This window comes from Cydia fagiglandana, chromosome 9 (genome assembly GCF_963556715.1).
Source record: "Cydia fagiglandana chromosome 9, ilCydFagi1.1, whole genome shotgun sequence".
NCBI classification, from domain to species: domain Eukaryota; kingdom Metazoa; phylum Arthropoda; class Insecta; order Lepidoptera; family Tortricidae; genus Cydia; species Cydia fagiglandana.
In genome coordinates this window covers 19,264,175-19,288,271 of record NC_085940.1, presented here as the reverse complement: position 1 = coordinate 19,288,271, position 24,097 = coordinate 19,264,175, and the positions used below count along the sequence as shown (strand labels likewise).

The 24,097-nt window shown below is 42.0% G+C and overlaps 3 protein-coding genes across 4 annotated transcripts in view; 1 reads left to right on the top strand and 2 right to left on the bottom strand.

Moving 5' to 3' along the window:
• The window catches only part of LOC134667540 (prominin-like protein), a 494,736-nt gene that overhangs the window by 107,336 nt on the left and 363,303 nt on the right, over positions 1–24,097 (bottom strand). The gene's annotated exons all lie outside the window — the stretch shown is intronic.
• Positions 1–24,097, top strand: part of LOC134667798 (uncharacterized) — a 49,774-nt gene that overhangs the window by 14,441 nt on the left and 11,236 nt on the right. Inside the window, exons 4-11 of the mRNA XM_063525205.1 lie at positions 18,233–18,370; positions 18,811–19,013; positions 19,643–19,778; positions 20,326–20,418; positions 20,700–20,915; positions 21,843–21,943; positions 22,379–22,547; positions 23,093–23,247. Of these exons, the coding sequence (XP_063381275.1) occupies positions 18,233–18,370; positions 18,811–19,013; positions 19,643–19,778; positions 20,326–20,418; positions 20,700–20,915; positions 21,843–21,943; positions 22,379–22,547; positions 23,093–23,247 (1,211 nt within the window). The remainder of the gene's footprint in view (positions 1–18,232; positions 18,371–18,810; positions 19,014–19,642; positions 19,779–20,325; positions 20,419–20,699; positions 20,916–21,842; positions 21,944–22,378; positions 22,548–23,092; positions 23,248–24,097) is intronic.
• LOC134667550 (uncharacterized) lies at positions 13,488–16,330 on the bottom strand. The gene is made up of 2 exons (XM_063524976.1): positions 16,107–16,330; positions 13,488–15,750 (listed from the first exon to the last, which is right to left on the bottom strand). Exon 2 carries the CDS (start codon positions 15,740–15,742, stop codon positions 14,009–14,011), a length of 1,734 nt encoding a protein of 577 aa, XP_063381046.1. The 5' UTR covers positions 15,743–15,750; positions 16,107–16,330; the 3' UTR covers positions 13,488–14,008.

Here is a 24,097-nt window from a genome sequence, read left to right as displayed (position 1 = left end):
TTTTTTCTTGAAAGGTATACCCACTATATTACCACACAGCAATAAATAACACAACACAACAACAATACACAACAACACAATACCAATAAAACAACTAACAAACTTTTTGTTTAACGTTCGTTAGTTTGTACGTAAGTACGACAACAGTCAACATATTTTGTTTCTAATTTGTTATTTTTACCCGACTACGGCAACGCAAAAGGAGGGTTATGATTTTGACCGGTATGTATGTATGTATGTTCATTTGTTCCCTCAGAACTCCTAAAGTACGCATTATAATTTGACAAACGATATGTCATTCGAATCGTCTTAAGCGTCCGCTGGTTATAGGCTATATGACGTCACAAAAAAAGGAACACGGCGCCCTCTAGAGGTCATAAAGGCACGAACCAAAAAAATAAAAATAAGTAATGATGGCGTGTTGTATGTCATTTGAAAGAGCTCAATTAGCACATTTCAAATATGTACATATTGTTAGCTTTTGCACCCGGCTTTGCTTACATGAACCCGATAAAACATTAATTTATCGGGTAGGTAATTCGAACTACGAATCTATAAGCGCTCTGAATTCTATCCGCGTATTACCCGATTAAGGCGATACAAGAAGGTTTTTGCAAAAGAAATTTGTTTGCCACTAATATACATGGTGTTTTTTAATGATCTGCAATATTTTATAAAGTGAATAGGTATAGAAGTCCAGATCAGCCAAAATGTAGGAAACAGCCCTACATTCCCTACAAGAGACGTACGAGGCACGCTGTACGTACGAGGCTCGCTGTACGCGGCAAAGCGGCGCCCTCATACTAAAAGGGTCGGGCACAGCCCGACGAACGAGGCTCGCTGTACGCGTTCCAAAGCCGGGCGCCTTCGGCGCCCTCATACTAAAAGAGTCGGGCGTAGCCCGACGTACGCGTTCCAAAGCCGGGCGCCGCAGGCGCCCTCATACTAAGAGTCGGGCTACGCCCGACGAACGGGTTCCAAAGCCGAGCGCCGAAGGCGCCCTCATACTAAAAGAGTCGGGCGCAGCCCGACGTACGAGGCTCGCTGTACGCGTTCCAAAGCCGGGCGCCTTCGGCGCCCTCACACTAAAAGAGTCGGGCGTAACCCGACGTACGTGTTCCAAAGCCGGGCGCCGAAGGCGCCCTCATACTAAAAGAGTCGGGCGCAGCCCGACGTACGAGGCTCGCTGTACGCGTTCCAAAGCCGGGCGCCTTCGGCGCCCTCACACTAAAAGAGTCGGGCGTAGCCCGACGTACGCGTTCCAAAGCCGGGCGCCGAAGGTGCCCTCATACTACAAGAGTCGGGCGCTGCCCGACGTACGAGGCTCACTGTACGCGTTCCAAAGCCGGGCGCCTTCGGCGCCCTCATACTAAAAGAGTCGGGCGCAACCCGACGTACGAGGATCGCTGTACGCGTTCCAAAGCCGGGCGCCTTCGGCGCCCTCACACTAAAAGAGTCGGGCGTAGCCCGACGTACGCGTTCCATAGCCGGGCGCCGAAGGCGCCCTCATACTAAAAGAGGTACGAGGCTCGCTGTACGCGTTCCAAAGCCGGGCGCCTTCGGCGCCCTCACACTAAAAGAGTCGGGCGTAGCCCGACGTACGTGATCCAAAGCCGGGCGCCGACGGCGCCCTCATACTAAAAGAGTCGGGCGCAGCCCGACGTACGCGTTCCAAAGCCGGGCGCCGAAGGCGCCCTCATACTAAAAATGTCGGGCGCAGCTCGACATACTAGGCTCGCTGTACTGGTTCCAAAGCAGGGCGCCTTCGGCGCCCTCATACTAAAAGAGTCGGGCGTAGCCCGACGTACGCGTTCCAAAGACGGGAGCCTTCGGCGCCCTCATACCAAAGGAGTCGGGCGTAGCCCGATATATGCGACTCTCTGCATGCATTTCTGTACTGCGGACGCCCTCGCAAAAGTGACTTCAGTTAGTAACGAAATCATGACCCCAAAATTAATTAAATAAAAAATAAGTTCAAAAACTAAAACCCGACTACTGCAAATCGCGCTCTAAAAAGTATGAAACAAGATAGAATTCTTATCTAAAAATTATCGAACAGGGAATATTATAAAAGTTACCATTTTTTCAATAAAAAAATACAACGTAATATAATTTACTATTTTTTTTATATATGTATTTACAGAGATTCAGAGGATAGCCGTGGTCGTATGCCACTTTACCTTAAAGTTTATAATCGTGGCATAGGACCACGGCGATCCTCTGAATCTCTGTAAATATATAAAAAAAATAGTAAATTATATTACGTGGTATTTTTTTACTGAAAAAATGGTAACTTTTATAATATTCCCTGTTCGATAATTTTTAGATAAGAATTCTATCTTGTTTCATACTTTTTAGAGCGCGATTTGCAGTAGTCGGGTTATAGTTTTTGAACTTTTTTTTTTTTATTAGGAGCAAATAGTAAAAACCAAAGCTGACCTTCATAGAAATGCTCCTAAATATTATTTATCCCTTATCGCTAATATTATGTGCAGGTGACGAATGGAAAGAAATGCGTTGTGCCCTCAGTCCAGTTTTCACCAGCTCCAAGATCCGACTGATGGTGCCATTCATGGTCCAAGTCGGGGACCAGATGATCAGGGCTCTGAAGACTAAGGTCGAACAGTCTGAAGGTAAATTGTTGATGGCCTTAGAATATATTTACCCCGCGTTATTTGCACAGGGTAAAGGTAAAGTTCTATTTCGATATTTATCGGTCGTATCGCACAACACTGTGTCATTGTTTTAGTTGACTACATCGACCTCCAAGCTAAGGATTTGACAAGGCGCTTTGCCAACGATGTGATAGCCACCTGCGTCTTCGGTCTCGACGTCAACTCCCAATACGAAGATAACGATTTCTTCAAAATGGGCAAGGAGCTCACCACCGTGACTTTTATATTTAAGATGAGGTTCTTGGGATTCAATATTGTTCCTTGGATTATGCCTGTAAGTTTTTTGTTAGCATACTTTAGGGTTCCAAAATTGGGCATAAGCTTCTCCTATTTCGCCCATCAACACTGACGTTCGAATTTTCCCATCATTTTGTGTCTGCCTGCACTAACACTAACTATTTTGGCTCAGCGATCCAAAGATAATCTTGGCTTCTGAAACGAGAGCGTGCCACCTGTCCCGATCCTGCGCAACTTTCTGTTAGTTACTGACGCGAAGCTGAAGCAGATCCACCGTCACACTGTCTTCCCAGCGATACCTGGGCCGACCTACCGGGTCATCCCAAGAATGCCCTCTTGACAGCCAATCCTCTCCCATTCTGAGTAGGTGACCGAACCAACGAAGTCTGTGGCCTTTTTTTTTTTTTTTTTATTATGAATGGGCTTACTCATGGCCACAGACTAGCCGAGGCGTAGACGTGGCCTACGATGGAGCGAGCTCGCCCAGAAGGTGCCTGTTCACTCTTGATTTGAAGGTTGCCGGGTTATAAGAACACGGAAATATAGACGCCGGCAAGGAATTCCATTCCTTGGCAGTGCGCATAAGGAAAGTAGAAGCAAAGCGCTTCGTGCGAATTGGTGGAATATCTACCAAGTAAGGATGGAAACCGGCCGTGCGTCTAAAAGTCCGATGGTAGAATGGGGACGGTGGAATAAGCTCGTGTAGCTCTTGGGCACACTCCCCGAAGTGCAACCTGTAGAATACCGACAGGCTGGCGACTTTCCGCCGATGGGCCAAAGACTGAAGCTTAGCCGTTAGCTTCTTGTCGCCAATCATCCTCCTGGCTCTGCGCTCCACTGAGTCCAAAGCGGCGAGTTGGTATTTAGCTGAGCCATCCCACAGGTGGCTGCAATACTCCATACACGACCGGACTTGAGCTTTGTAAAGTGTTAGAAGCTGTCCAGGTGTGAAGTATCGCTTCACCTTATTTAGGACGCCCAGCTTTCTGGCCGCAGTTTGTGCTTTAGACTCAATGAAGCTGCCGAAGCTGAGGACTGAACTCAGCTCCATGCCGAGGAGTTCCAGGCTGTCGGCAATAGGTACAGATGCACCCCGGAAAGAAGGAGTCAGGTCGAATGGACTCCGTTTTGCGGAAAATAGACACGTCTGCGTTTTGGAGGCATTGAACGTGACCAGATTGTCATCACCCCACTGGGAAACGAGACTAAGGGTCAAGTTCATTCGCTCAACCATGGCCTCTCTCTGTGAACGTATATCCTCCCTGCTGTCCCCTGCACCAGCCAAATATCTCTCAACAACCGTACTGTCATCTGCATAACCTACAATGCTGGGTTGCAGCATGTCATTAATGTGGAGCAGGAAAAGGGTTGCGGAGAGAACAGACCCCTGAGGAACACCGGCGTCAATGGCCATGAGGTCTGAAGAGCAGCCATCAATAACTACTCTGATCGACCGTTCACTTCTACTTTCCTTATGCGCACTGCCAAGGAATGGAATTCCTTGCCGGCGTCTATATTTCCGTGCTCTTATAACCCGGCAACCTTCAAATCAAGAGTGAACAGGCACCTTCTGGGCGAGCTCGCTCCATCGCAGGCCACGTCTACGCCTCGGCTAGTCTGTGGCCATGAGTAAACCCATGCATAATAAAAAAAAAAAAAAAAAAAACTCAAGAAATCAGATAGCCAGCTACAAAAGTCAGCAGGGATGCCGTATGCAGGAAGCTTGCTAAGGAGACTTGCGTGCCAAACCCTGTCAAAGGCCTTCGAGATGTCCAGTGAAACAGCAAGCGCTTCACCGTTCCTCTCGATGGCCTCGCCGCAGCAGTGCGTGACATACGCTAAAAGATCCCCAGTAGACCGACCTCGGCGAAAGCCATATTGACGGTCACTGAGCAGATCATTTGCTTCGAGGTATGCCAGCAGCTTGCCGTTAAGTACCCTTTCCATGACTTTACAGAGCATGGAGGTAATGGCGATTGGTCGGTAATTGCAGGGATCAGCACGACTACCCTTCTTGGGTACTGGCTGCACGTTTGCAAGCCTCCAGGATTTCGGCACCGTTCTTGTTTGGAGAGAGAGGCGGTACAGGCGTGTCAGTACAGAAGACAACTCAGGCGCACACTGCTTTAGTACACGTGCAGGTATACCGTCTGGTCCACTGGCCTTATTCACGTCAAGATTCTGCAGAGCTCGGCGTACCTCTTTTTGATGAATAGCAATTCTCTGCATAGAGGAACTGCATTGAGGTAGCGTAGGTGGAAGTTTTGAGCCTGCGTCTAGACGTGAATTGCTCGCAAACAGAGAAGCAAACAAGTTTGCTTTCTCTGTCGCGGAGTGGGCCAGTGTCCCATCAGGTTTCTGCAGAGGTGGCAATGTGGGTCGGCAGAAGTTGGATTCGACCGCTTTCGACAGGGACCAGAACCGCTTGCTACCAGGAGGGTAGGAGGCGAGTTTGGCCCCTATTCGACTGACGTGGTCGAATCGAGCCTTTCGAAGCACCCGTTTGCAGGACTTGGCAGCTGAGTTAAAGGCTTTTTTCCTCGCGCGAACCCTCTGTGCGCCAGCTTTGGTATCGCGGGCTAATACCCAAGCCTGGTATGCAGACTGCTTAAGGGCCTCGGCTCGAGCACAGTCCGAATTGTACCATGCTCGGGTCTTGTGATCGAGCGATAGGTCGGAGAACGGAATGAAATATTCCATTCCCTGCCGAATCACATCCGCAACAGCCTCAGCAGAACACGAGGGGTCACCCGAAGAAAAACAGACCTGCCGCCAGGGGAAAGACGCAAAGAAATGCCGCATCTCATCCCAGTCCGCTGACTCGTATCGCCATACTCTCCTCGTGCCCCTAGGGCAGAGATCAGGAGGAGAGTGGATCGACACGGATTTCACTAGACAGTGATCGGACGATCCTAGCGGAGCTGAGACTGAAACCGAGTGCCTGTCTGGATCAGTTGTCAGCAGAAGGTCAAGGCAATTGGGTGTATGGTCAGTAACATCCGGTATCCGCGTCGCAACATTTACCAGCTGGGTAAGGTTTAGGGATACAGCAAATTTGCGCGCTTCCCTCCCAGCGTGGCAAGTATTCTTGAACGGGAACAGCCACTCCTCGTGGTGGGCGTTAAAGTCCCCAAGGAATACGAGTTGAGCCGCAGGGTACCGCTGTTGGGCTTTATCTGCCATCTCAGTAAGGTGGTCAAAGAGCCTAGTTGTCTCCTGGTTTCCGCTGTGCGATCGGTAGACACAGGCATACAGAGTTTTCTCTGAGCCCGAGTCAACCATAATCCACAAAGTGGAAAACCCGGCAGCCTCAAAGCAACGGAGACGCTTGCAGCAAATGTCATCGCGGACGTACACACAGACCCCAGCACGTGCTCTGAACTTATGTTCCAGTGAGTAGCCTGGGTAGTTGAGGTACGACGCGTCCGCTGGGGTTTTGATTTGCGTCTCCGTCAAAAAGAATAGGTGCGGTTTTTCGGTTTCAAGATGGTGGTGGACCGGATCGATATTTGAGTGCAACCCCCTGATGTTGGTGAGGTGCACTTTCAATGGAAGGAAGTGCAGCCGGTGTTTAACCCTATTCTTTTTTCTTTTCAATTTCATATTTGTGGAGTGTGGGATGGGTGAAAAAATGCCTGTCGAGGTGTTGCGTTTACCATTTGGATCACTTGAGCTAATCCGGACAATGAGGAGCTCACTTGGAGACTGCGGGGACGCCCGAGCCCCCCTGAAAATAACCCACCGGGTCCTCCCGTCCAGTCGCCAACTGGCACGGTGGAGCTATTCCAGGATTTTTCGCTAGGTGGCGGGGCAGCCTCTCGCACGTGGCTGTCGTACAATTGGGCCCCCAACTTCCTGCGGTCGGCCACCGGCAAGACCGTGCCTCGGATCCCGCTACCCTCCAGCGTGAGCCGCTCGGCCCGACGTCACTCAGGAATCCAAAAACCGGCATTATGCAACACAACTGACAGCCAATCATCCCCCAAAGGCACTGGTACTCCCGCACATAGACGAAACGCAGCAAGGCTGCTTGGCGCCTGACTCCGGCGGGAGGGTGGTAGCAAACCAGGCGGCCCCTTGCGGGACCTACCACCGCTGGTTTGGACGTAGTTTAAGGACATACCCGGGTCCATAACTTTATAACCGGGCTTTCTTTATAACCGACGATAAAACGATTCGCTGAAAGAAGAATGTCAGCTCCTGGTAACGGAGAAAAAAGTTCTTCGCAAGATCCTGGGACCTATTCAGAAAGATGACGGCACCTGGAAATTCCGGAAAAATGCCGAATTCGAGGTGTTAGTGGCCGAACTCAATATCATCGGCACTAAGCGGCCGCCGGCACATTATGTCTCCTAAATTTAATTTGACAAAATAAAATAGGCCCATTAGATAGTTTAGATACTTCTAAGTTACTTTAAAGAAGCAATATTATTATTGTAGGTTCTACAGCTGACAGTGTTCTCAAAGAAGGTGATAGATTTCTTCACAAACGTGGTACTGGGAGCCATAAAACAACGCGAAGAGCAAAAAATCTATCGGCCAGACATGATCCACCTACTCATGGAAGCCAAGAAAGGTATTTGCATAACTGGTTAAGCTTTTCACACACAATTTACATATTCATTTTAAAATTTGATAAAATAAAACTAAAACATAATTAATTCAAAACTATTATAGAAAGATGAATGCGGATTTCATTTTTCGAAAGTCACATTTTTTAATGCAAACCTTCGCCATTGCCTACATGGTTCCCACAAATCCGAAATTAATGCAAAACTTGAGTCTTGTGGTAAATGAAAATCTCTTGGTTAGAGACGCCTCAATAGCATAATATTATGCTCGCTGCTTTGCTGGCCTAGGCCAGCGATCCATTGTCGATAATTAATCCGCAACACTCACAAAACAAATACCTACCCCCGCGTGTCCCTCGCACTTCGAGTTAGGGAATTATTCCAATTTGAAATCGAGAATCTGTTGCTGGACTCCCTGTATTATTTTTTATATTTCAGGAAGACTGACGCATGACACAAGGACTACAAAAGACGACCATGCCGGTTTTGCTACAGTAGAGGAGTCTGATGTTGGAAAAGTTAAAAATAAAACAGGTATGAATACCCTCCTAGTTCCAGAAGAACTAATCTTATGTATATCAATTCTCAGCAGAAAAGACATCCCATATGTTGCTTTAAGTTATATTCTGTTGGGATATTAGATATATTTCCCTGTATAGATACGGTTGTGTGTGCCTTATGAAAACTGCGACCATTTATCAACTTGTGCTAGAGGTGCTGGTATTTGATGTATAGTCTTCCTCGGAGTTGCTCGGAGTGTGGGTCAGAACGTTCGGGAAACTGGTATCTTTTCTGCGCCACCTTATTGAAGTTAACGAGTAGATACCTCGTTATATGGCTTTCATCATATAAATTCAAAGAAGTGGAATGTTATATCTTGCCGAAAAGGCTTAAAAGTTTGTTTATTTTCTGATATTTACAAGAAAGTCGCATAACCTTTAACTCATGCTAAAAACTTTTTGAATCGTGTATGATTTGCTTTGCTAACTGCTGCTGTTAAGAAGTGGACTGAAACCGAGACTTTTGTTGACGTTGTGGACACATTGTGGACATGTTTTTACGTAATTTATTCTTCCCAGTCTGGAGCGACTTTGATCTAGTGGCCCAGGCAGTGATCTTCCTGTTCGCCGGTTACGACACCGTTGCCTCAACCATGGCGTTCCTCCTCTACGAGCTGGCCGTCAACCCTGACTGCCAGGAGAAGCTGTTCCAGGAGATCCGGGAGAATGAAAAGAAGAACGGGAAGATGGACTATAATTCAGTGCAACATATGACCTATTTGGATATGGTTATATCAGGTAAGGTTTTTATTGTAAGTTTTCCAATCTGTAAGCAAGTAAATATGTGTTACATGACATTCACGTTCTAGGCAAAGCTGACACGAACTCTAACCTAGGTACTGTAACTTTATTGGTGCTACACTTGACAAAGTTTTGGAAGATAATTGTATCATTTTCCACGTAAATATGTATGTTAAAATGAAGTAAAAGTATTATTTTTTTAAGTCGGGCAGTAATTTAATGTAAATAAGAATCGTAGTTATCATTGTAATACCATCTCTGTCTCATGTCTCATGTCTGTGTCATGTGTGGTCTGTGGCCATGAGTAAGCCCATTCATAATAAAAAAAAAATACTAGACGCTACGCTACCCTGGCATTAGTTTCGCCGTTTGCGCCGCTTCCACAAAACCTTCTGTAAACATCTATTTGCTTTGAACTTTGATCAAATTCTATAATTTTCAGAGGTTCTTCGCAAGTGGCCTGGTAGTATATCGCAGACCCGTGTTTGTGTCAAAGACTACAACCTGGGGAAACCCAACGACAAAGCTACCAACGATGTTATCGTAAGTATTTAAAATAAAGCTTGACTACTAACTTCTATCATACTTCTAGAAATAGAAATATCGTTTATTTGCCAGAAATGTGGTACAAAAATTAGGGGATATTGTTATATACTTTTCCTGACATCATGAAACACTTTTTGTTGTACCTACAGGGCTGAATTAACAAACTGCTGTTTTACTCGACATACATCTCTGTCCCTGAGTCTTGGATTTTGGGATCGTTTTGCAAATAGCTCAGGATTGCTTAATACGAATTTTGCTTGCACGTAAATATAAATACAAGACAAGTTCAGGGCATTAAACTTTTTAAAAAGAGCTTTCTAACAGCAACTCTTGATATATTTTTTTCTACAGCTTCGCAAAGGAGAAGCAGTACAAATACCGATGTGGGCGTACCACCGCGACCCCAAATACTTCCCGGACCCTGAAAAGTTCGACCCTGAACGCTTCTCCGAAGAAAACAAGCACAAAATTGACCCTGTTGCCTACATGCCCTTCGGATTGGGACCCAGGAACTGCATTGGTGGGTAAACAGAAACTAAGTTTCCATTTTGTCAAACATTTGAAAATCATTGCTCAATAAAAAAAGGGGACGCAGGTTCTTCACACAAACAAAGTCCCCGTTTTCTTCTCTGGATATTGGCATATGAAAAATGCGACTAGCACCAGTTGTCGCATTTGCGAATCGAGTCACGTTGAATTTTTCGTGCCAAATTTTTTATTTACGATATCCTCTAAGATACCGTACAAATTCATATAATTATTGTAAGGTGTAAAGGGCCATTATAATCTTTGTTTTATAAGGTGTAGTGATTAGAAGAATTAGGAGCGAAAAAGACTAGTTATTTTATATTAAATATTGCTATAGTATACTGGTAAACGATTCAACTGAAAATAAATAAAAAAAGTTGATTTTCGTGATTTTTTCCTATAAAGCCAAATTTAACCCTTTAAAGTTTTGTTTGGGGTCTGCCCTTGCAAATATAGTTTAGTTTCCATGTTATTTTTTTCATGTCTTATCCTCTTCGTTTAAAACGTGTCAAGATTCAATATATAAACTACAATTTTACTTTAGCCCCCTGTTAATATGTATCATATTTTTAATGATTCACTTGGCTAACCCCCAACATTCCGTTGCCCTAAATTCTAAGCTTATCCCTAACTTATTTTTTGGTTAAAACAGCATCAAGATTTGCCCTCTGCGAGATAAAGGTGATGGCGTATCAACTTCTACTCCATATGGAAGTCACGCCCTGCGAGAAGACGGTTATCCCGATCACTCTGTCTGCACAAGATGGCATCCGAATGACTGTGACTGGAGGCAACTGGCTTAGGTTTAGACCACGGAAGAATGGGGTTGACAACTGTCAAGCTTTTCTAGCTCGTGCATAGGTTTTCCACCATGGACGTAGTTTGTTGGCATAACCTCTAGCCGCCCAGAGACCTATAAAAAGGTCTCCTGTTCCATTCTAATTTGAACTTTGTGTTGACAAAATAAAATTTCATTTTACTTGGCTAGGTTTGACGTAAGGGCGGCTAGAGGTTAACCTTATGGCTCCTCTACACGATGGGCGAACGCCGGTCACTCCAAGGGACGCATTTATGCGTTAGAGGGAGCAAGTGATATTGCTATCTCATTCTACCGCAAGGCTGCGTCCCTTGGAGTGGCCGGCGTTGGCCCATCGTGTAGAGGAGCCATTAAAGGAATAGGAAAAGGAAACGATGGAAAATAATTATGCTCTACATCAGTATAGATCGTGGCATTCACGCAGACATGTGCCTTTGGTTCGTATTGTCATGCGGTTAAAGGTTAGATTTGTCAAATTCACGTGTCATTGTTAATGACACAATCTATATCTACATTATCTACTATCTCTATAAGAACGTTCGTGTTATGATATTTAGCAGATAAAATAAGTTGAATGTACTCGTAGTATTTTTTCAGTATTGATAATAAGTTTTACGTTGATGGGTTATAAATTAAGTATGTACAATATTGTAGTAGTAGTAGTAGTAGTTGTAGTAGTTGTAGTAGTTGTAGTAGTAATCCTTTATAGTACTACCTACCATCGGCTACCATCAGTTTGGCATTGACATAAACGTTGTCGTGAACGTAATTTACTTTCTATCCTATGGGCAGGATTTAGATAATATATTCCCAATAACATTCAATTTGAACTTGTAGTTTAAGTATTATTGCACGTCAAAGTCTTTATATGTAGGTATAAAAAATAAATATATTATATTCACAAATTGCACAATCGTTTTTCTTATATTTTTTACACCGTGTTTAAAATAAACGTTACATAATCTAAATTTTACATGCAAAAACGTCTGCGAACGATGCTAGGATAACGTCTTGGTGATTCAGATGACAGAGCGCTGGAGTATCGATTCAGATGCCGTGAGTTCAAGTCTAACAAACACAGTAATTCTACCACTTTTGAATTTATTTTAAGCGTTGCATAATAATATTTCATGTAATGTACTTACCTACTGGCCCGCGCCTTCTCTTTAGTAATTAAGTTGGTTGCACGTGTTTATCTAGACCGCCTAATGTCAATGCGATGCCGATGTATGTTTTGGGTATGAATAAATGAATTATCTATCGATCTACCTAAGTTTATAGATACGATACCCGTAGAGTTGCGTGTAATGATGATTGTCCAAACATCTTATCTACTTGTATAAATTGTATAATCTGCGTACGATTAAATACCAGTGGTCTTCTAGCCTTTAACTCCGACGAACGTTAGGCTAGCAATTGCATTAATTTAAGTGATTTAGCGTATCTTATCTTAACTTATCTGTGAACTAGCGCGTCAGTAATAATATTTATAATTACTAACGATTTGAAAGAGATTTTGCAGTGTTATTAGAACCATATATATCTAAACCATTTGATTTCATCAGCAACGGTGAGTTTGTTTTGTATATACCTTGACGATAATTTATTTATTTATCAAAGCGGTTTGGTGACAGAGAGTCTACCGCGAAACGCATCAATCGAAATTTCGTTATCTGCCTCTCACAACCGCTTGAATACTATGCAAGAGTTATTTCGAAAAATTAGATTTTTGTGATTCGCGGTAGTTCCTAAGCGCCCTGTATACACAGATTTTTGCGTAATATTCCGTAATGGCTCCTCGACACGATGGGCCAACGCCGGCCACTCCAAGGGACGCATTTATGCGTTAGAGGGAGCAAGTGATATTGCTATCTCATTCTACCGCATGGCTGCGTCCCTTGGAGTGGCCGGCGTTGGCCCATCGTGTAGAGGAGCCATAAGGATTTCATAGGTAGGTACGTACGTTATTGCTGCTTGCAGTGACACTATCCCAGGGTCAAACATAGTTTGGTCTGAAGTCTAAATTAATTATTTATTGACACGTTTATCATCACCTGTTTGTCAGTGACAATTTTTTTATCAATTTATCACATCGATAAGATTACAGGCGGATCGAACTACCTCTGCAGGGCAAAGTGTGTCAATGTCAACATTAATTTTAAATACTTAAAAATACAGACTATACCTAACTAAGAAGAGTGAATAAATGTGTCAATAAGTAAAATACCAATGACAGTTTCTTTAGATATAACTACATCGTTATTGACAAGGTAGCAATTTAAATAAATTTGATTACATTAAAAAAATAATGAAATAAAGAAGGCTCATTAACAGTTGTAAAAATTGTCTTTCTGCTACATAACAAGGCTGTAGGTACGATATCAGATATCGCTGCAGACTTATCTTAGTCTAACTCCACTAACAAATAGTTTTTATTAAAATAAAATAACAAGATTAATTATCATTCCCCAGACGATGATACTCTTCATATGGCTCGCCGCCGTCGTAGCAGCATTATACCTATATCTCCGGCAGATCTACTCCCGGTTTAGTCGATATGGGGTCAAACATAACCCTCCGACCCTACTGCTGGGCAATATGGCGCCCATCGTGTTCAAAAAGAAGCATTTAGTGCAGTTCTTTGGAGAATTGTATAGTGAGAATCCGAACGAAAGGTTTGTACCTAGTACCTACTACATAGGGACGTAGGGACGATGACACAAGTTGAATGTCATAACAAAATCTAGTTTAATACATAGAAAATGAACAATTTGTCACAATAAATTGAAGACAAAAATGGAAATGGGTAATTCCATGATAACTTACGTTACAATTAGAACTTTTCATTGCAAAACAAATGTATTTTTTGAGTACATTAATAAACAATCCGAATTCTTTTTTGTACGTTTAAATACAACATCGGACCGCCCTTTTTGTTTAATTTAACATCAGCAAAAACCAAACAATAGTCTCACATAAGTTCACACTAAAATGTAGTGGTAACTCGTGTTACACGAAATGGACACATCGTTTTGAGACCTTACTGTAATTGAATATTTCTCTGATATTTACGATCAATTAGGTTTTGTTTCAATGAAAACTGTTAAGTCAGTAATCAAAGTATTTTAATGTGGTAAGAAATAATAATAAACATTACAAGCAAAAATTTTAAAAATATTTTAGTATGGTAACTTGCGTTACCTAGAAATAGTAACTTTTGTTACTTCTAATTATACTATTTAAGTACGCATAGGTACTAACTTAAACATAATGAAAATTAAAAAAAAATAGACGATTGTTCTCGTACTTCTCCTCCGTAATATTTTTATCGTTTTATTCTTCGATATTATTGGTTATAAGACTCTTTTGGAGTTTATTATCCTTCCAGAACACTTTGTGACACTTCGACACTCCTGGAATAGCTGGAGCCTTTGAAAAGCATTCTTCTAGTTTCAGAAGTTCTGCTCTTGCTTCAATTTCCTCCGTTGGAACTACTGCCACTTTTACCGCCGAGTCTTTAGCAGCTGAAGCAAACTGCTCAGCATTTAATACATTTGCTTTCCTTTTCAAGACCTTTCCACGTACAAGCCTTTTTAATGCTCCTCCGATTCCATCAACCGGGCCTTTACCATGCGAGGTGGCAAAGTAGTTCCAAATCAGGTGAAGGTTGTGCTTTTTTTCCAGCTGTTGAATACATTCGATAACAAATTTGTTTTTAAACTGGGAAGCTGGGCCGTCCGACCACAACTGCACTTCCTTGACGTCTGTTGGTAAATCGTCTAGTATTCGGTCGATGTAAACCATTGCTGTCTTTTTATTATGATGACGATCATCAGACACAAGAACAATTGGATGTTGTTTACCTGTCATCCATAAAGATACTGTAAACAAAGTAACTTGAGGCTGCACCCAGTGAAAACTCTGCACTTCATCCTGAGCTACGCACGTGTAATTTTCAGAATAGTCCACCTGAATCAGCACTTTCTCAAAATCAGTTGTGTTAGAAATTTCAGTTTTGTGATTATGGTAGGAGGACGCCTGATTCCGTTTGATGTAAGCATGTTCAAAAAACTTAGGACCCATTTCGACTATGTGCTGGATCAATTCATTTACTGTGCCCATTACCTGAATTTTACTAAGTTTGCCGTTGTGGTTTGCCCATACAAACCAGCTAGTTTCGACCTCAGGACCCACGTTTTCGCAACATTCCAAATACTCGTTAAGTTTAATTTTAAGCATTTCCTTGCAATTGTTACAGTCTTTCAACCAGCATGCTCTTGTTGGAACTGTGCAAATGAAGCCATTTAAAAAATTATGATCGTAGTATGGACTTCCTATCACGTGATGCAATGAATTAACTGCCAGAGAGAAATTTTCATGGTATTTGCATAGACAAACATTATGTGGCAATTTATTAGACAGGTAAACATGTTTTGGTCGAAGCTCAGCAAACTTGCTACGTCCTACAATGTTGCCAAACTCTTCCACAAATAGACCATAGGTTTCACTCACTGAGGAATACAAATGACGGATCTGTATTTTTTCTTTTTCTCCTCTTTCATTTCCAACTGTGATATAGTCTTTTAACCCAGGAGCTTGGCGGCTTATGTCCTCGCGTTGGTAAAATGTATGTATATCATTTATTATTTTTCCGTCCAGTCCATATGCACCACGTGAAAGTTCGGCGTTTTCCTTTGGGCACTCAGCCAAAAGTTTTTCAAGCACCAATCGTTTTTTCATGGGACAAGTAGGTAATACCTTACGGGCACGAGCTACGGCTTTTCCAAGCGATTGTGGGGTAAAACGGATAGAAGTGTCATTCAGAGTCTGCTGATTAATCTGTTTTTTTAAAAGTCGATGTTTTGCCACCCTTTCTTTGATTTTCTTTCGATTTTCTTTAATTACTTTTGCTTTTTTTGATGGCGGTAAACGTTCGAATTTCTCCTTCTTCTTTTGTCTTGTTTTACGCCCAGCCTCGTTTACTTTTTTTTTATATTCTTCATATTGACCGTTTTCCTTTAACTTCTCCCTTCTTCTCTTCATCTTTTCAGCAGCACTGAGTGGCATTTTAACTGCTAAAAATATCATATTATTAAGGTAACTGTTGTTACATTGAGGTAACACAAGTTACCGGTAACTTGGGTTACAAACTTTAAAAGTGAATTTAAAATATACTTTTGTTATAAGTAGCAAATTAATAACGCAATATCATTCGCCTTAACGATATGAAAGAGTTGCGTGAGAGTTATTAAGGTCAGTTTAATATAACTTAATATAATTGAAAAACAATGCATAATGGTAACTTTCGTTTCAAATAACGACTATAGACTTTCCAGCTGCTATAGCCTTATGCTCAGTTTCAAAAAAAAAAATCCGTTTATGGTTTTACATACAGCAATAACAGTATTAGAAGTAACATTGAAGTACTTACCGAATCCTTTATTAATACTTTAGGTAATTTGTAATCTTTTAGTCCGTTTTTCACCCAGTTTTGTTACAAAATCGAATGATAATGTTTAATGCGTTATATTCAAAGAACACAGTGACACATATGTGACAGGCGTTTTTTATACATTACTTTATAATGTCAAGACACAATTTGTCAGTAAAAAATATTGATTTACCCACAAAAAAAACACGAAGTTTTTTACTCTCTGTCATGGATATACCCAAATGATGAAATATACAAGACCTCAATGATACAAAGTTCTGAGTTTTTAAACTTCCATATCTTTACATTTTATCAAATTACAGTCAAGCGAATATACCTATATAAACGCAATATTTCACCGTCAAAATTGTAATTTTTAGGGTTCCGTACCCAAAGGGTAAAACGGGACCCTATTACTAAGACTTCGCTGTCCGTCCGTCCGTCCGTCCGTCTGTCCGTCCGTCCGTCCGTCCGTCCGTCCGTCCGTCCGTCTGTCACCAGGCTGTATCTCACGAACCGTGATAGCTAGACAGTTGAAATTTTCACAGATGATGTATTTCTGTTGCCGCTATAACAACAAATACTAAAAACAGAATAAAACAAAGATTTAAATGGGGCTCCCATACAACAAACGTGATTTTTGACCAAAGTTAAGCAATGTCGGGAGTGGTCAGTACTTGGATGGGTGACCGTTTTTTTTTTGCTTTTTTTTTGTTTTTTTTTTGCATTATGGTACGGAACCCTTTGTGCGCGAGTCCGACTCGCACTTGCCCGGTTTTTTTGTTTACCATACTTCAAGACACCTTCAACTTCGTGAGGTCACAAATGTCGCGATCAATTTGATCGACTGATTCTATTAATAGGTCTATACAGTGTGGAAAGATAAGTCGGGCCCTGGAGGGAAACTACCTTAAATCCTTAAGCTGGCTCATTTTACTTAAAGGGGACATTCCTTAATTTTTTAAAAGAAACAAAACTGCATTCAAAGATTTTCTAAAACTCGATTGCCTCGCCCGGGAATCGAAACGACAAAAAATTCCAAAAAATAAAAGCTCACAATTTTATTCTGATAGCATTTCTCCAAGAAACATTAGGTCTTACACTCGTCTGTCGTACAACATATCATCTAATATTTAGCACTAAAGATTTTTTTAGACAAGCCAAATTGAAGAAAAAAAGACAAATACTTTGAATGCAGTTTTGTTTTTTTTTTTAATAAAGGAATGTCTCCTTTAAGTAAAATGAGCCAGCTTAAGGATTTAAGGTAGTTTCCCTCCAGGGCCCGACTTATCTTTCCACCCTGTATAAGAGAGTGAGAGAAACCTGAAATGCCTTACTCCTTTCCATATTACTTAGTCTCATGTTTATTTCACTGGCTATTGCAGATTTGTGGGTAGATACGAGTTCACCAAGCCTACAGTGCTTATCAAAGACCTGGAACTTGTGAAGAAGGTTGGCGTTAAGGATTTCGAGCACTTCCTGGATCACGCTTTATCTTCCGCTGATGTCGACCCAATCTTTGGAAGGACCTTATTTGCATTGAAAGGTATTTTTATTTCACTTAAGGGGCCCACTGATTATCAGTCCGCCGGTCGGTATCGGCCTGTCAGTTGTTCGGAACTGTCAAAATTTTGTTCTAACTGACAGGCCGATACCGTCCGGCGGATTGTGGGCCCCTTTACAACTTGGCTTAGGACCGCTTCGTCCACAATCCTATTTCGTCACCTTCTTAACTTGCCATTATTGTCATATGGCCGACTGTTCTGATTCGTCAACATTCCTGTAATTATATTTTCTTTCCCATATTTCTATATGGTAGCCGTATGGTATGGTATGGTAGCCGTTTAACAAGTGTAACACTCTTACGGTATATGTCGTTTGGGTACCCTTGACCCATAATGTGGTGGAAAGATTTGCTGGCTATGAATGAGTCATGGTGGCTCAGATGGCAGGTCGCTGGAGTATCGATCCAAAGGCCACGAGTTCAAGGACCCAGGACAGTAATTTTTCCACATTTAAATTTATTCTAAACTTAATAGCATCGTTTCTGCTAGTTAATAAGTGTTCCGTGAACAAAGTTTTGTACGGAACACTAAAAATTAAATTAATACCAAATCCACTTTCAGGTCAAGAATGGAAGGACATGCGGTCGATGATGAGTCCGGCGTTCACCAGCTCCAAGATTAGGAACATGTTGCCGTTAATCGTGGAGGTGGGAGACCAGATGATGGTGTCTTTGAAGAAGCAACTTAAAGAGAGCGGACGTAAGTTTGTTTGAAAGCAGCATTATAGTTAGTAGTAGGTAAATTTATGACTTCGAAAAACCGTTCATATGACTGACACTTATCTGATGACACATATATTATCATAAAAATTAAATATAGGTACCTAGGTATCCCACTACATTAATGCAACTAAATTTCTAGGTATAAACATAAACTGTAATTGTGACTGTAATTACCAATGTCTACTTAAATTTAGGGGCATTACGATCGAAGGATGGCAGATACATTAAGCTACTAAATTTCTAGGTATAAACATAAACTGTAATTGTAACTGTAATTACTAATGTCTACTTAAATTTAGGGGCATGACATGATCTACTTACGATCGCAGGATGGCGGATACTTTTGGCGCGTTGCTACTAGTGATTAACTGTGACCGTCACTAAAATTTCCTCTAACCCACACCTCAAAATTTCTAGGTGATTACATCGACGTAGACGTCCGGGCCCTCGCAACTCGCTACGCCAACGACGTAATAGCGTCCTGTGCGTTTGGACTGCGCGTCGACTCACACTCCGACCCCGATAACGAGTTCTTCAAGATGGGCGCCGCGGCTACTAACTACACCTTCACTCAGATACTCAAGTTCTTTGGGCACTCTGCGTTCCCAGGGCTTATGAAGGTTAGCAAAAAAGATAAATTCAAGATAGGATAAGAATGTAGTAATTTTAATAACAAAACTTCGGAAGCCACCAATAATGCAAAAAGAGAGTAGTAGTAGTAGTAGCAAAGCACATAAGGCGTAGGCGTGAGCGTCGCGTCAGGGTGGCGAGAGAGTGGCATGTTACGAGAGGTATAGAGTTCTGTATGCATACAAATTCTTCACGCTTACGCTTGTCGTCATGACGGCAGAGTCTCACGCTACGCCACGACTACGGTTCGTGTGACTTCTTGTTTGAACTTGTACGCGCCTGTTGCGCTCTCGTTCTACGCGTCGCTCACACCACGCTGACGCGGCTCACACGCCTACGCCTCCTGTGCTGAGGGCCCAAAAAGTTCAGACATGCTCATGATGGTCCGTCACATTTGACTTTGATCTGCCCTCGACTAAAAGACTTTGATTTATTTTAAAGAGTAAGGACTCATTTAGACGATGCGAGAACTCGCATGCGAGTTTCATTACATTACGGTTTTTGATCGGTTGGTGACAGACGGACAGCCAGACACACGAGTGATCCTATGAGGGTTCTGTTTTTTTCTTTTTGAGGTACGGAATCCTTAAAATGACCAATTTCTTTTATTGTTTTGTAGAGATTCGGTATTAAGGTTCTCTCGGACAGCACGAGAGCTTTCTTCAACCATCTGGTGTGGGACACGATGAGGGAACGCGAGCAACACGGCATCGTGCGCCCGGACATGATCCATCTCCTCATGGAAGCCAAGAAAGGTAAGCCCTAGCGTTCACTTGATAAGCCCCCTCCACACTCGCGTTCGCAGCTGCGCGGCGCGATTCGCACACGAGTATGGAGTGGGCTATAAGTCAAAATTTCGTCCTATCTCTTACATCAAAGAATTCAGTCAATATGATGTGAGAATTAGATAGCCATTGTTTTAGTCCTAACACTTTAGTTTGTATCTAAAGCGCTGGTGGCCTAGCGGTAAGAGCGTGCGAATTTCAATCCGGAGTTCGCGGGTTCAAACCCCGGCTCGTACCAATGACTTTTTCGGAACTTATGTTCGAAATATCATTTGATATTTACCAGTCGCTTTTAGGTGAAGGCAAACATCGTGAGGAAACCGGACTTATCCTAATAAGGCCTAATTTTCCGTCTGGGTTGTAAGGTCATATGGCAGTCGTTTTCGTAAAAACTAGTGCTTACGTTCTTGGGATTAGTTGTCAAGTGGACCCCAGGCTCCCATGAGCCGTGGCAAAATGCCGGGATGCCGCGAGGAAGATAATAAAGATGATGACTTTAGTTTGTTTTCGTCTACAGGTCGACTAACTCACGACGATTCTGGGAAAGATGCTGACGCCGGATTTGCGACTGTTGAAGAGTCTGATGTTGGGAAGAAATCTGTGCATCGAGGTAGAGTTTCATTTGTATTTGTTGTTTTGTTTCAAATGAAACTCACTGGAGTTCAGCCATCAGAAATTTACAAAACTCGCTTTTTGATACGGTTGCTGCTGTTAAAATAATAGCCGCAGCATCAGTATTCGGTATTTCTCTAAGATTCCCACGATGTAGGCTGAGCCTTGTGTGGGGATCACTGTACTGCTTTTATTGAAATTTCTGTATTTTTGCAATGTGTAAATTTTGCAATATGTGGAATTTGAATTTGAACATTGAATTGATTTCTTATCCATCAGACTGGTCAGACACAGATCTGACCGCTCAAGCATTCATCTTCTTCCTCGCCGGCTTCGAGACCGTCTCCACAGCCATGAGCTTCCTCATGTACGAGCTGGCCCTCAACCCTGAGGTCCAAGACAAACTGGTTAAGGAGATCAGGGAGCAGGAGAAGACTGGCAAGTTCGATTATGGGGCTATACAGAGGATGACTTACCTGGATATGGTGGTTTCAGGTAAACCGTCTGTCATCGTTAAAGCGTTCGCTTTTATTTGTATGGGAAAATAATACTTTCCTGCTATTTGACGTTAATCACTTTAATCAGACTGTTAAATGTTGTTGGTGCAACCGGGCCTTCATGTCCCACTGCTGACAATGGTCAATCCTTTGCACGCGTAATGAGAAACAATCTCCTCCAACTTATTCTTCCTTCCATCATGGTGGATATTTCCTTGAATAAGCCTAACTCAAGCAAGGCCTAAATGCTCTTAAATCTTGAGCCAAGATTCAATTTAAGCGTTTTATCATTCTTAGATTTAAATAACAAGTTTTTAAAACGATAATCGTTTTTATTCGTTTAATTTTCTTTCCTAAGCAGTTTTGGGTTATAAAATTCATTCATTCATTCATTTCAGCCTATATACGTCCCACTGCTGAGCACAGGCCTCCTCTCATGCGCGAGAGGGCTTGGGCTATAGTCCCCACGCTAGCCCAATGCGGATTGGGGACTTCACATACACCTTTGAATTTCTTCGCAGATGTATGCAGGTTTCCTTACGATGTTTTCCTTCACCGAAAAGCTAGTGGTAAATATCAAATGATATTTCGTACATAAGTTCCGAAAAACTCATTGGTACGAGCCGGGATTTGAACCCGCGACCTCCGGATTGAAAGTCGGGCGTCATATCCACTCGACCACCACTGCTTATATAATTACTAATTACTAATATTTATATCATCAAAAATATTTTGATAAAATATTATTATACTTAGGTACTTACTTAATTCGATTTGGCGATTTCGTAGAAAAAATGTGACGTCACACTAGGGGGGAGGGGTTTGCCAAATGTGACCAAGTGTGACAAGGAGGGGGGGGAGGGGTCAAAAAACCTAGAAATTCGTGTGACGTAATTAATGGATGACCCCTTACTATGTTTTCTAGAAACATTACGGCGCTGGCCTGCAGCAGTAGCGACTGACAGACTTTGCATCAAGGATTACAATTTGGGAAGACCTAACGACGAAGCAACAACCGATTACATAGTAAGTTACTTAAAATTAATTGTCAATCATAATCATTATTAGCACATAGCATAAAATAATGAATTTTAAAATAAGATTATTTTTAATGGGGTATTGACAGATTTTTTATTATAACAAAATTTTGCTAAATGGATAGAAAATGAAATTTAAAAAGATATATACAAGGCTTCAAAGTCTCGTTGCTTTTTCAACTTACAAAAAGATAAAAGAATTTGGTACCATTCGATTCCTTACATTTTATTAAAAAATAAATTGTATGATAAATGTATACATAAACGCAATATTTCATAACTATATACATAAAAGCATATTGAGTAGAATGAGTAGGTACCTACTCATTCTACTCAATATGCTTTATTTACCTAATACTTACCTACATTTTTCTCATAATGGGTTTTGCATTTTTAATACATTACCAACACCTCTAACTTTCAGATAAAGGCCGGGGAAAGCCTCACCATCCCCATAACGGCATTCCACTACGACCCTCAATACTTCCCGGATCCCATGAAGTTTGACCCTGAGCGATTCTCCGAAGTGAACAAACACAAAATCAAACCTTCGACGTACATGCCTTTTGGAATAGGACCACGAAACTGCATTGGTAAGAATATCGGCCGATTTTTGTTTTTGTTGTAGATATTTTTGTGGAATTTCCAGAAAGCATACATAATTGCACAGATCGGACGCTCCGGGCTTTCGGCTCTATGCATTGGTCCAGTCATTTTGGAGCAGATTGGTTGTCGCAGACGAACAGACGGACAGACAGATGTACGAGTGATCTTATATGGGTTCGGTTCCGAACCCTAGAACTAATAATTCGACAGCAAAATAAAAATGCTTTCTGTGTATAAGGAACACTTTGATTAAAACCAGAATTGGTATTACTTTGCTAATCCGTGAAAAGATAACCAAAAGAGCAATACCCGACACGTGCTTCGCCTCTCTACGAGGCATCCTCAGGAGATGTTGACGGTCTGACGCCCTGCAACGGAAATTCCGTTCTCGGGAGCCCCGGGGTTCCCGGGAGATTGTTATTTTGGTTATCTTTTCGCGGATTAGCAAAGTAATATTTTGGTTTTAATTAATATGGATTTCCGCAAAGTAACGCGTGATTCAATTCATTATTTGAACACCTTGGTGTTTCAGGCTCCCGATTCGCGTTGTGCGAGGTGAAAGTGATGATCTACCAGCTCCTACTGCATGTGGAACTGTCCCCTTGCGAGAAAACAACCATCCCTGCGAAGCTCACCACGGACACCGTCAGGCTGAGGCTAGAGGGGGGACATTACCTGCGGATGAAACTTAGGAAATAAACGCCTTTAGATAATAGACTAGGGTTCGGTTGCACCAACCGCTAAAGCGTTCGCAAAATTTTATTGTACCTATGAGAAGTTTCATAGATCTCTGCTGCGTGACGTTGATCAGTCTGTTAACTGTGGTTGGTGCAACTGGCCCGAAGAGGCCTTGGTTTCTTTTACTTAAACAAAATATATTTCAATATAAGTATTAATGTACCGCTAGTGTACTAAAATTTTATTCCATAGCGTGACATATGGGATTTTGAGTTTCAAAAATCCATAGCTACATAGAAAATGTGTATGTATGTATGAATTTACTTTATTGTACATAGAAATATAAACACGAGAAACAAAGTTACATAGTCAATTAAATACAACAAGGGCGAACTTATCCCTGAATGGGATCTCTTCCAGTTAACCTTTGAGGAAATGGGTAGGACAGAAGTAACTATGAATGGCAAACAAAAGCAAAAGTGTAAATAGGTATCCATAACTTAGGAACAAATGTTTGTGATAAATACCTCGGGACCTCCTGCTTCGTAGGCAGGGTCACTACCGACTACGCTAGGATTTTATGTTGGTAAATATTATTTGATATTTTTTTAACTAACAAATAAATGTTGAATTGGTGTATTTGTCTTATTTTGTTATCTCCTTTCTAACCCCGCCCCATTTCTAGCTGTCAGCAACCTCTGTTAAGTTTTGTCTCTCTCTAACAAAATAGAAATGTCAAAATGATGAATAAAAGACAATCAATTTATCAATGATTTGATAGACTTTATTACACACTTCAATATAGTGAACTAAATAATACATGCAGCATTTCAAGTAGAGGTACACAACCGGCCACACT